General features: G+C 45.5%; 1 protein-coding gene across 1 annotated transcript in view; it reads right to left on the reverse strand.

The window, feature by feature from the left end:
• GRIN3A (glutamate ionotropic receptor NMDA type subunit 3A) overlaps positions 1 to 12,238 on the reverse strand; it is a gene marked incomplete at both ends in the record, with an annotated part of 66,748 nt that extends 54,510 nt beyond the window's left edge. Inside the window, one exon of the mRNA XM_082300872.1 lies at positions 11,546 to 12,238. Coding sequence (XP_082156998.1) covers positions 11,546 to 12,238 — 693 coding nt within the window. The remainder of the gene's footprint in view (positions 1 to 11,545) is intronic.
• Between the last annotated feature and the right edge of the window lie 343 nt (positions 12,239 to 12,581).

Genomic DNA, 12,581 nt, shown 5'->3' on the forward strand with positions numbered 1-12,581 from the left:
TTGCTTGTCTTTTCTGGAAGGTAAGCAACCTCTGGAGAGCCCTCTTCAAGTGACTGAGGATTTTATCCACACGTGAGCATACTGATTGACACACATGTGGACTGTAAAACCAGGGCAGGGGTGGCCAGGCAAAGAGGACCAAAACTCTTGAAAAGTAGGGATGCCACAGCAGTGCCACATTTTCAGTGGCAGACACATCATTGTCACGTTGGGCAGTCATTGTTTACAGACAGTCAGTGTGTCATGGGTAATTCTGACATCCCCTGGCAACTTTTAGTCCTCCAGAGGAGACTTCTGACAGAGCACAGAAATACATCTGGACTTCTTCATGTCTGGACTGGTAGACCAGCAGCTATTCCAGTACTCAGCCCACTGTGTTTTCCTGTGGTTTTAACTGTATTGAAGAGGACTGAATTTCCCATTTGAGTCCCCTGTTGAGTGGTCAGACTGCAGACTCATTTCTCCTGCTCTTACTGACAATAATAAGCCATTTTGCTGCTTATTATTCTCCAATAAAACTGTAATAATTTTGTATGACTCTCGGAAGACATGCATTTGCTCTCATAGTGCTGGCATAGTACGGATCCACAAAAAGATGAATTGTTTGAATTATTCTTGATCATAGTTAGTGAATGGCTATCTATAGGTTTTTAAGTGAAGTGGGAACTCTCTGGTGAAAATAACTCAAATTCAGGTAAAATTAAAGGTTAGAGTTGACAGAAGTCTGAAGTTTGCTTATGAATATATTTTTAGCATCACAGCAACAAATCACAGATCCTATTGGACTAGTTCCTCATTCAAAGCAAAACAATACCAGACTAAATGAAGTCTGAGTACATTTTTTTTTGGGTTGTTTTTAAAAATGCCAATTGCATCAGAAACAGCATGCAGGCACTCACACAACTGAAAAGATTCGCTTCAGCTGTTTTTTTCTCCTCAACATGAACATTCTCCCCTTTTCATGAACATTTCAGTAATCAAATTACACTAGGAGAACTGCTCATGGAAAATGCACAGCAAAAGCAAACACGTGGAGTATGTGCAAGTTCCAGATTCCATGTATATCTCTAATTCCTGTGTTTATCGGACTGGAAAATAAAAAAAATCATGGGCTTGGTCAAACAACCAAAACTGCATCTCAAACTGGTCCTTACTCAAAGCCAGTGAAGTAAAAGGAAGCACTCTCACAGATGTTTTGGAAGGCTCTGGGATGCTGCCATTCCTTTGTTCTGGCTTGTTCCAGAAATTTCAGGTGGTTTTCAGGCAGATTAAAAAAAAAAAGAAAAGGTCGGTGATTATCAGATATATTATTCACTGTGAATTCTCCCTTCATTTCCCTCTTAAAGTACAGTTCTGGGGAGGAAGAATACAAGGGCAGCTTGAGCTGGACAGCAAGCTCCCATTCCCTGTCAAACAGAGCATCTTTCTTCTGATAATCATGTGGCACTGCTGCATCCCACCACAGGTCTAAATTTGCCACTTACAAACCTGCAAGGGTTGTGAACACCCCGGGAGGACATCATGGCACAGCTCACTTCCACATAACTGCATGTTATATATTTATATGCACTGTCAAAATGGTGGGAAGATACGAAACTGTGTTTCACTGGAATCTAGCAGGCTGAGCTATTTATAAATAAGTGCCTTATTTTTGGTGCTCTTCAGTGCAGATGAACAGTGAGCGATGAGCAATTTATGTTGCTGATCATTTGTATCACAATAGAGCCTTGCAGCCTTTTTCTGCAGTTTATAGACTCTGTAAGTTCAGGATCTGTAGTATCCTACAGGGGAAGACAGGACCTCAGAACAAAGACCAATGGGCAAGATACAGAAACAATGAAATGAGCATGCCATACTCAAATGGAAGAGTAGATAGATAACAGAGCATCTGAGAGAATATTTGAGCATTCCTGGGTATTCGGGGCATCAATATCCAAAACAGACCCACCACCCATCTCTTGTGTCTTAAAACAAACTCTCAGTGTGAAGGAATCCTTTCCCAAGGGTATTCCACACTAAGGGATTTTTCATTTAAACAACAGAAGATAGCATTAAACAAAATACTGCATAATGAACATGAAATAAAAGTCATTAGAAGGATGACATGCTCTGAAGAAATCTTAGGGGTATAACTGGAGTGAAAAAGCACGTTTTAATTAACAGGCTTGTAAGCACCCTGTACTACGTAAATGATTCATGTGTATAAAAAGATGATCATAAGGATGACTGAATAATCATCATTTTGGCTTCCCTGTGTTGACTGCTGATGCAAGATTCCTAATCAGATGCCACAGGAGTATTGTTAACCACACCAGCCTATCTAGGCTATTTCTATGTTGATACATTGTGATAGGAACTTTTAAAGAGGTGATTAATAGGTGTTTTTTCTCTCTCCAGAATCTCTGAGGATTCTGTTTCTTCTGAGGAAGAAACACTGATGTTTACCATGTTTTACCATTTCCCTGGAGCTCTGCAGCATGCACTTTCACAGATCACAGAATGATTTGGGTGGGGAGTGACCTTAAAGACCATCCCATTCCAGCCCTCTGCCATGGGCAGGGACACCAGACCAAGTTGCTCAGAGCTCCATCCAAACCTGGCCTTCAACACTTTCAGGGATAGAAGATGAGACATCTGAAATGTTCATGCCTCGATGCTTAAACAAAAAATACCAGAGCTTTTTGCTTTAATCATTTACCTGTGCTTGCCTCAAGGCTGCCAGTGGGTATCTATTTGTCCCCTTGGAGCTCTATAGTTTATTACCTATCACACAAAAAATTTAAGTGGAGGAAACCCAGGCACATATACCCTTCACCTTGTTGCCCTTCCAAGGTAGGGGTAAAATCAGCACTATGGTATTAGCATACTAAATGTGTGCTAAAACAACGTAAATCACAGTGAAAACACTTTCAGTACACTCTCAAAGGAGGACAGCTCCAAATAAAGGTCAGATCTGTTTTTCTCACTTTTGATACTTACATTGAGTACGGAAAATTCTTAAAAACGACTGCTGTCCTACAGAAAGCAGTTACATATGAGTGAGTCTTACACACTCAGAAAGTGATAAATAATTATGCTCTCACCTAAAATAGCACCAGAAAATTACCAAACTGTGAACTCAATGATACCGACTTTTCATCTGATTTGCAAAATAAAAAGATCTTTTTAAGCCAGTTTGAGTGAGTACGCTATTAAAACGAGTGTAATGTAACTGCTTTATCAGTAGCATCATTGAGAGAGGCTGGTGCATATTTCAGCTGCTCTTTCTGGTTATCATTTGCTATGTCTAATAGTTCTTTCTTTGCAACAAATGCAAAACTTCATTTTTAAAATCTCAGTTGATGCTTGAAGATCTATCTTGTCTTTTAACTCTGCCTTAAGTTAGAATGTCTTGTAAAATGTCGTATGAACAGCATGGGCAATCATTTCCCTCACAGTCTTAAAGAAGCTGAAAGTGGGATAGCATGCCTTCAGGGAAATACTAAGAGTTTAAAATATGCCTGTGCAGCACATTCATAGATTTTTATAATCCATTTCAAATACTTTCCACATTGTAAAACAGGCTTTGGAAAGTATCATCACAGATGAAAGCTGGTGAAGAAAAAGTAATAAAAATATTGTAGAAAGAAAAGGAAGAAATGGTGCCTGCTTCTTCTGAGCTCCCCAACATTTGATTTTTCCTGTGTAATAATAAGAATCGAATGATCACAGTAATTTCCCCATTTACTGTGGTTTAGTGTCAGCTGAGGGTGCACCTGTGCCCACCTCCCCTCCTCCACCCCTCCCATCTGCAGCCTGCAGCTACCCAGGCTGAAGCATTTCAGATAAAAGTTAATTATGCAGCACTAACGCTGCACACCAGACCCTTCCAAACCGCTGCCAACTGGAAACCTTCCCGTCGGCTTCTGAGGGCTCTCCCAGCTCACCATTCCTGCAGCAGAGAGCATCTGAGAGGTTCAGCATTCTCTCCCCACTCACTGATAAGGCACTGATTGCTTGCAGAGGCACAGGGGTGGCTGCCTGGCATGGGGGTGGCACCTACTCTCTGCTTGTACCAACAGTGCTCCAAGGATGCAAAATGCTCATCAGTGGCTGTATGGACCTACACTGTGGGGGAATGACACACAGAGCCCAGGTCTGAGTGGCAAACATCAAGCCTGAACAGGGAGATGCTCTGGAACCCTGTCTGCAGCCAAACCCAAGTCTCAAGGCAAGCTGCACGCAAAATTTGGTTGAGATGCCCCACAAAGGCAGCATGTAATGTGACAATGGCTGTGGTATGCCTGTCTCAGTTCTTCATGGAGCTGTCCATGATTACCAAGAGCAGTGTTATCAGCTTGCTGTGACAGCTGCGAAGCACTTGGGGCCAGGCTGAGAACTTCTGAGTCACGCTGATGAGGAGCCCCTTGAACAAGCAGCTTTGCTCGAGTGTGACTCCCTTAATAAATGAATCATCTATCAGTGCCGCCTACTCAAGCTCAAATCCTCCTCCCAGTTCTCCTGCTACTTCCACCATCTGCACATCCTTTCCCTGTGGTGGTGAGAACCAATTTGGCTGATTGACAGGGTTTTGGGGAAAATGTGGAGTCTTTCAGGGCCAGACTGGAAGTAAAGAACAGTCCCTAATGTCCAGAGCCGCAATCCTAAAGTCCTTGTGCCTGAACCTACTCCTATTTATTCGGAAATCCCTGCTGGGCACCTACTAGTAAGCTGCTATATGCATCCCAGTAACCTGGTACTCTGAAATCCTGACCAGAAGATATCTGACCCTGGGTCCCAGAGCATCATGAGGGACTCTAATTCTCAGCATCAAGTTTGAAAAAAGGCTTCTATTAATCACACCCAACCACACCAAGGCCTCACACCCTTTGCAAGACATCCTTCTGGCAACAGCAATAAACCACTACCTACCTCTGACATAATCCCTGTTCCCGTCACTGCTTCCTAGAGGCTGGCTTCATCAGTTTCCTGAGAAGTCTGCAGGGAAGACAGTGCATTTTGAGGGGGAAAAATGCTTTTTTGGGAAGTAACTGGAAGTAACTGTCCTTAGCCAGGGACCAAGACACCCCTGTGATTTCAACCCTGATTCAGGCAAGCCATTCTTCCCTGTGCTTGGTGATCCCAGCTCTTTGTCCAGAGCTTTCCTACAAAATGCAGTTCTCGTTTTGTGCTGCTAGAACCACAAAAAGTAAAGCGATAGTGAAGGGCACCTCTTCTTTTTCTTCTCAATTCAGCTTATTTTCTCCTTCTCTCCCCCTGCGTCACTGACATGTGATGTTTCCAGCTCTCTTGCTTCCTTTTCTTGTTTTCTTCCTCCTCTTTTCTCTGGATGCTTTCAGCTCTTCAGAACAAACTCTGCAATGCACAGCTATTTGTATTGCAGTGAGATCTGGTGCACTCTCTCATTCAAGCAAATTGAGAAGACAACAATTCCACTCTTTAAAAGTCCTTCAGTAAGACCTACAGAAACATGGGTTTATAATCTGAGTCTTCGTTGGAAGGCAAATTTAGGTTTGTAAAAGAAACTGCTTTTCCCAGTTTTCTGCTGATTACAATAAATGCATAAATTCTAGCCATGGTATGCCTGGTTTTCTTTCTCATTTAAAAATTTCTTGGAAATCCAGAGAGGGAAATAATAGGACATGAGATAAACATTTTATTTCAGGGCTTAAAACTGTAACTAGATCCAGCGCAGCCTAAAGTCCTAACACTGTGTGTTTTCAGTATTTCATGGGTTTAAATAGTAAACAATTTATCAAATATACCCTGAGAACTTTTGCAAGTAGTTTTTGAATCTAATCACAAGCAATAAATTGAGTAACACATCACAAGATCCTTTGTTGTTTTCTAGTTTCTATAGCTCTACTTCCATTTTGGTGGAAAGACAGGATACTTTCTCTGGCTTTCATGGACAAATTCTTGTGGGAAATGATATTGAATACTCCAACTTTTCTTTGTTAACAATCTGTTCAGTACAGTAACTTCTGTACTCATATAGAATCTGACAGCAGGTTGTCTTTAAATTTGTCTGTTCTAGGCCAAATTATAATTTTTACTTAGTGGATTAAGCCAAGTACTCTCTGATGTTTCTTCTGATAATGCCTGTCCTTCAGCAAAGTAATAATCAATGATTTAATGCTGTCATGTTTTAATCACTCATCCCTGACAGGATTTTGTGCAGTGTGTTATGAAAGACTTAGCAGCAAGGAAGACATTGTTTTGTGAACACCCAGAATAGAAAAAAAAAGCCAAACCCAAAATAAACATCATGTATGGTACTGAATTTGATGTTAAGTCAGCTTTTCTGCTTCAGAGAATCAGCACAGGATGAGGAATGAGAAAATCTTGTTACTGGCCAGCTCTGAATGAGCACTCTCTCAGTGGAGTTCTGGCTCTTTCTGTCTCCAAGGGACTTTAAAATTATGGATCCAGAGGAGAGAACTGAAATAAAAACATTCTGAACTGAAATAAAAACATTCTCACCACTTTCCTGCACTCTGATAAAGGATTTTCTGTGGCTGTGATTAACTGAATCCTCCTTAAATTCTCTAACTCCAGAAAAATAGACTAGTTTGTGTTTTTTTTCCCTTTTCTTTGTTCCATGCAAAGATTTTTGATAGAGGAACTATCATGGAGGTCTCTGACTGAAAGAGAAGCAACTGGGCATTTGTTTGCACATCCTCTCAATTTCTGCCTTTGATTCCTCTCAAGGCCCCTCTCATAAACCCTCCTGAAGTGCACAACAGGCATGTGCCACACTCAGTGTGAGGTGAGGAGGGTTGGTGACCACGGGGAAAGACTGAACACACATTCCTCATCTACACAGGAACTCATAGAAGCTTCCAATATCTGGCCTAAGACAGATTAGCAAAGACAGTTTGAATGACCAGAGCCTGCAGCCAAGCATGTGTGTTGCATTCTCTCCCTGGAAAATTGAATTATTACAACTTTTTCCCCAGCCTATCAAAACCATTTTTCTGCAAAAATGAAATTCTGGCTCCAAGGAGGAAAGAAAAAAGTGTCTCTGGGCATTTAGTTGGGCAGAAGCTTTTCCACATCTCCACCCCTTTGCTGTAATTTCTGCCTGCCCTCATTGGTGCAATGCATAGTCAGTGTCCTGTAGGTCAGTATGACTTCTGAGGCCACTGTATTCACAGTGGTATTCCTGTCTATTTCCAAAAAGACCTATATTTCCTCACCCAGGGTGGTTTGATATATATATATATATATATATCTATCTAAAAATTAGGAAGCTGTTAAAAAAAAAAAGCTTAATTCCTTAAAAAAAAAAGAAAAAATTAAATGTTTATAGGCAGTTTCTTTTTACAGCATCTGTTCTGAGGCTGAGCTTGCTATTTAACCAGAAAATTAAGTTTATTTATTCTTTTGACCCCTTCTGAAGTCATACCTGTAATCAGTAGCAGTGCAGTTTCAGATCCTCAAGAAACCAGGTAAAGGACAGACTGGCAGGGACTGATGGTTTGCAATTACTTTACTCTGTTTAGTTGCTTTGAAAAGATTCCCTCTCATGTTAACAGACATCAGAGGTGCTGATTTATCTGAAACCCACTAAAAATACTCCTTTAAATGCAGAGAACACTGCTGCAAACATGACCTCCCCTGTGTTTCTGATACTATCATCAACAAAATGGATATTATGGGCCATTCTTCCCAGACTCTCAACTCTGAGCTGTACTACTAGAAGCAATATCACTGTATTAATTTACGGTTCATGTTCCCTGGATTTTTTCCCCTATTCCATCCCTGGGAAAATTATTAATGATGTTGGTAATCTTGGAATCAAAAAATAAAGTGCTTCTCCTGATACACAAATACATAAGGTGACAAGCCTTGCCTCAGTGGCATCAGTGCTTGTGAGCTGCTGCCTCCAAAATAATGAGCTGTCGAAGCTTCGCTGCAATTTGCATTTGTGTTAGTAGTAAAGAAATCCAGTGGTTTTTTTGCTTGCTGAATGACAGTGTTAAATTGTTACTTTTGCTTACTGAGTGTGAAAATTTACTGAAATGACAGTAAAGTGGGAAGAGTAAACAGTATTTTTTCAGGTCGCAACAGCACTTGGATTTACCCTTAGTGTATGTTAGTAATTAAATCACAGATATAAAATGAAAAAAGTGTGTCACATTTTACTCTGTGTAGCCTCCGCTGAAGCCAACACACTCCTGAACCTCCAGAATAAGCTGCTGCATGTGGGAGAACAAATGGTGTACCACACCTTGTGATGGCTGTTGTCTTGTGATTGTTAATGTCACGGGGAAAGACTCTTTGCTCTCATTCTTTTTCTTTTTTTTCTTTTTTTTAGCTTCAGGGTGGTAGAATTTAATGAGAAATGGATTTTTAAACACGCTTGAAATACCACAAAACTTTTGAAAACACAGTCTGTGTATCTTACCTGGCTGTAGTTGCCCGTCTGTGACACTGTGGATTTCCTCTCACATTACACATCTGAAGTATTACTATTATCATATTGAAATGTATTTCAGTTCTGGATCTTTATCTTCCCTTTCATTCTAAGCATTGCTTTTTGCCATGTTAGGGAAGATTTGCTCAAAGATCAACGTGCTTTTCAATTACAGTGAATATTTGCCTATTATAAACTTCCGCATGAAGTAATAGCATTAACATTCAGCAGCAGTACAAGACATTGCATGTGTATCTTCCTGTCCTGGTGTCATGTGGAAAATGAGACCTTGCTAGACATTACTACCTTAAAACCACTCAAATGAAAGATTCGAACGCTGAGGAGAAGCAGCATCTAGTGAACATCGGGTTTGTTGTGTTTGCCATGGTCTTCACACTCACACAGTGCAAACTGCTCTCCGAGAGCAAACAAGTTTTGGGTCTGCTTCTGTCCCTGCCTGGAAGAAAGATACGTGCAGGCACTGCCAAGGGCGTGCTGCAGTGGTTTTGTGGGAGGGAAGATGCTCTGTCCAAGCATCAGTAGGAGGGGTGATCCCAGGGGTGCCAATTCAGAAGCAGGGTTAGATGTCAGTCTTCTTTTCTTCTTGGAAAATCTGCATCCTGGGCCTACCAGCAAGATCTGCCTCATCTACAACGATGCCATTTACAACTGCCTCCTCTAAGATGGCCAGTCAGCAGAAGAGGCCAGTCTGCAGCTCCATGTCTGTAGAGACAGCAAGGTGACAGGTCTGTGGTGTGCTCTTTCATGTCAGCTCTGGCATGGGACTGTGAGCAACACAAAATCCCTGTTTGCAACAGAGGTTGCTGAGGCCAACAACTCCAGGGACTCCTGGCTCCAATATGCTGTTGGAAATCCTGTAACCCTAGGAAGTATGCAAGGTAAGGCTGTTGTAGCACTGCCTCCAGCATCAGCCGTAAAATGGTATGTATTAAGTGGAAGTATGAAAAAAACAGTGTTCAGAGAGGTGTCAGCCCCTCCAAGACAATCTTGAGGGACTAATACACTTGTATTACCTGCTGGCCTTTGAGTAAGACTGAGATTTTTTTTCTTTTAAATCCACAGAGCCTTGAAAAGTAATTTTTTTTTAGCTCAGCCCAAAGGAAAACAGAGTCTGTTCAGCACAGGTGCAGTGCCAGGCATTGGTTTCACTGTCACTGAAGGCAATGCCAGTCAAAGTCTGCTTAAGAACAAAGTCCTGATTTGGACAGACTGATCCATTGGGCTCCCCGCTGAGAACAATTTGAAAGTTAAGCAGGAGCTTTGAAGTCCATGGAAAGCAGCAATGAAATCTAACCTTGTGCTGCATGTGTTGAACACATCCTGTGAACTCAGGCAGCTTTAGGTGAACTTAGACCCTTCTCTAAGATGGAAGATAAAATAATGCTAACAGCCAGAGCAAGGCAATACTGGGTTCAGGATTTGGCCCTCAGGAAGCTTTGGCTGTTGACTCCAGCAGCATTGTGACTGCAGATGCAAGGCTGGTAGATGTAACAGCAAACCTGGATGCTACTGGCACCATCAATAACAGAATTCAGCAGCACTGATTACCCCTGAGTTTCTGCTTAAATCTAGAGAGACCTGAGTTACATGGGTTTTGCTGAGGCAGAAAAACCTAGCTGAATTAAAGGGGCTACAAAAGAGCTGGAGTGGGGATGTTGACAAGGGCATACAGTGACAGGACAAAGGGAAGAAGCTTCAAACTACCAGAGGGCAGGATTAGATGGGATATTGGGAAGAAATCCTTGAATGTGAGAGTGATGAAGCCCTGGCACAGGTTGCCCAGAGAAGCTGCGGCTGCCCCATCCCTGGAGCTGCTCAAGGCCAGGTTGGACGAGGCTTGGAGCAGGGAGGTCTGGTGGAAGGTGTCCCTGCCCTTGCCAGGGGGTGGAAGGAGATCGTCTTTAAGGTCCCTTCCGACCCAAACCACTCTGTGATTCAGACCAGCATACAGCAGTCACATCTTCAGTTACAGACCAGGAGCTACCTAACACAGACTTCTTCTACCTTTTCTGTCACACTTCAAACACACAAAAACTGAAAAAAACCCCAAACCCACAGAAATTTAACAGTGATTCAGGCTGTGGTTTATATTTGCTTTTGCCAAGCAAATTCACTCATCAATCTTTTTTTTTTCTGATTACATTTTGAGAGCAAAGTTGAGCTGCCTCTTCTTAGATAAAACAACTGTTTATCCTGTACTTTTAAAAGGCAGCTTGTACCATTTTATTTATGACTTCCCTTGCACAGGCCTTACAGAACAGAGCATTTTCTTCCAACCCTATTACCTGAAGGTGACTCCTGGCATCAAACACAGTTGCAAAATACTATCACTTTTCTCCATAGTGTGTAACACTAAGTTGCAATCTTTGTATGATAGAAAGTTTAGCTCCCGATGCTACTTCTACTTGTGCCTAAGACTGTCAAACACAAAAAATTCAGTTTTTACTATTCTACTATGACCTACATAATCAAACAAACAGTGAGGTTAGGCTGCAGTTTCCACAACTTCAGTTAGGCAACTCGAATTAGCAAAAATCTGATCTCGTACCAATGAATGAACTACAAGTACAGAAAATCCTGCCGCTTTAGCTCAGCTTGGTGCAAAGTCAAGTTACACTGAACAACTTCCGTGAGAAGTGTCACCTGGTGAACAACCTGCAGTGCCCACACACGGACCACATTAAGATCAACAACAAACACACTCTCTGAAAGCCGTTTGGGGTTTTTTTGTTTACCTTTTTTTTTTCCTAACAACCTTCTTTTGATATGCAAAGCACGTCCTGGACCCCTCTTCTGCTCTCGTCTCTACAACTTATCGCAGTGAATGACTTCGAGCTAACAACTTCGCTTGTGCCACCGAGCTCTTGTCTGTCTTTCCACAGAGAGGATGCTGACACCCGGGGCTAAAGCGGAAGGGGGTGCCAAAGGAGGGAGGGATCGAAGAGCGATGCCGGCGGCCCCGGGGTCCGAGCGCTTCTCTCTCGGTCAGGGTCCTCCCGCCGCGACCCCTGCCCGGCTCCGACGCCCGTCCCCCGACCCTTCCCCGCAGGGCACCCGGGGCGCTGCCCTGCCCGCAGCTTTGCCCCCGTGCCCCCAGCGCCTTACCAGGCTCCGCCGGGGGAACTCGCCCAGCACGATGCTAACCACCGGGATGCGCAGCGCCGCCGAGATGAAGTCCAGCTCCAGCATCTCCCCACGGCTCTGCGGGAAGGCAAGGATGGCGGAGACCCCCTGCACCACCACGGTGTGGCAGAGACTCTGCAGGAAGGAGACGGGGTCGTTGCTCCAGGAGGCGCTGGCTGAAGAGAAGGGGAAGAGGGGCAGGTCGCCCAGCCCCGCCTCGATCGCCATCACCACCTCCAGGGACAGGTTGTAGGGCAGCAGCCCGGGCACGCCGTTCAGGTTGGCCACGGCCAGCAGCAGCGCGTCCCGCGGCGAGGGGGGCGGCCGCCGCTGTCCCCCGCCGCCCCCCGCCCGCCGGCCCCGCGGCCCCTCGGGGCGCCCGCCCGACGCCTCCCCGGGCCAGGCGGCGGCGGCGGGGGCGGCCCGGGGCTGCAGGTGGGTGGCCCCCACTCGCACCGTGTGCCCGATGCGCCGCAGGATCTGGCAGGGCTGCGGGTGGGACGCGGAGCCGGGCACCGCCGCCAGCACCAGGGCGCAGGGCGGCAGCAGCAGAAGGCACGCCCGGCCCAGGACCCCGCGCAGCCCCGGCCGACACATGGCCGGGAGCCCCCCGCCACCGCCTCCCCCGGCCCCGCCACCCGCATCAGCCGCCCCGCGGGCGGGCGACAGCGGCATCAGCCGCGGCGGGTGAGCCCCGCGCAGAGCCGCCCCCGCCGCCGCCCATGGGGCCACCGCCGCCTCGCCCCCGCCCCGGGGCTGCGGGGAGGCTCAGCCCCCGGACCGCCCCCCTCGGTTCCGCGGGGCCGGGGCGGCACCCGCCCCTGCGACCCCCGCCGCTCGCCCCGCCCGCTGCTCGCCCCGCCCGGCTGTCCCGCCGGGAGCGGGATGCTGCCCTGCCCGGCTCCCCCTGCCCGGCCGCCCCTCCGCAGCTCGGGCCCCGGCGGGGCTCTCCACGGCTCCGTTCCCCGCTCCCCGGTCCGAGCCCGCCGGGCGCGCCCCTGCCCGGCTCCCCGCCGCC

Source organism: Coloeus monedula, assembly GCF_965178545.1.
Source record: "Coloeus monedula genome assembly, chromosome: Z".
NCBI classification, from domain to species: domain Eukaryota; kingdom Metazoa; phylum Chordata; class Aves; order Passeriformes; family Corvidae; genus Coloeus; species Coloeus monedula.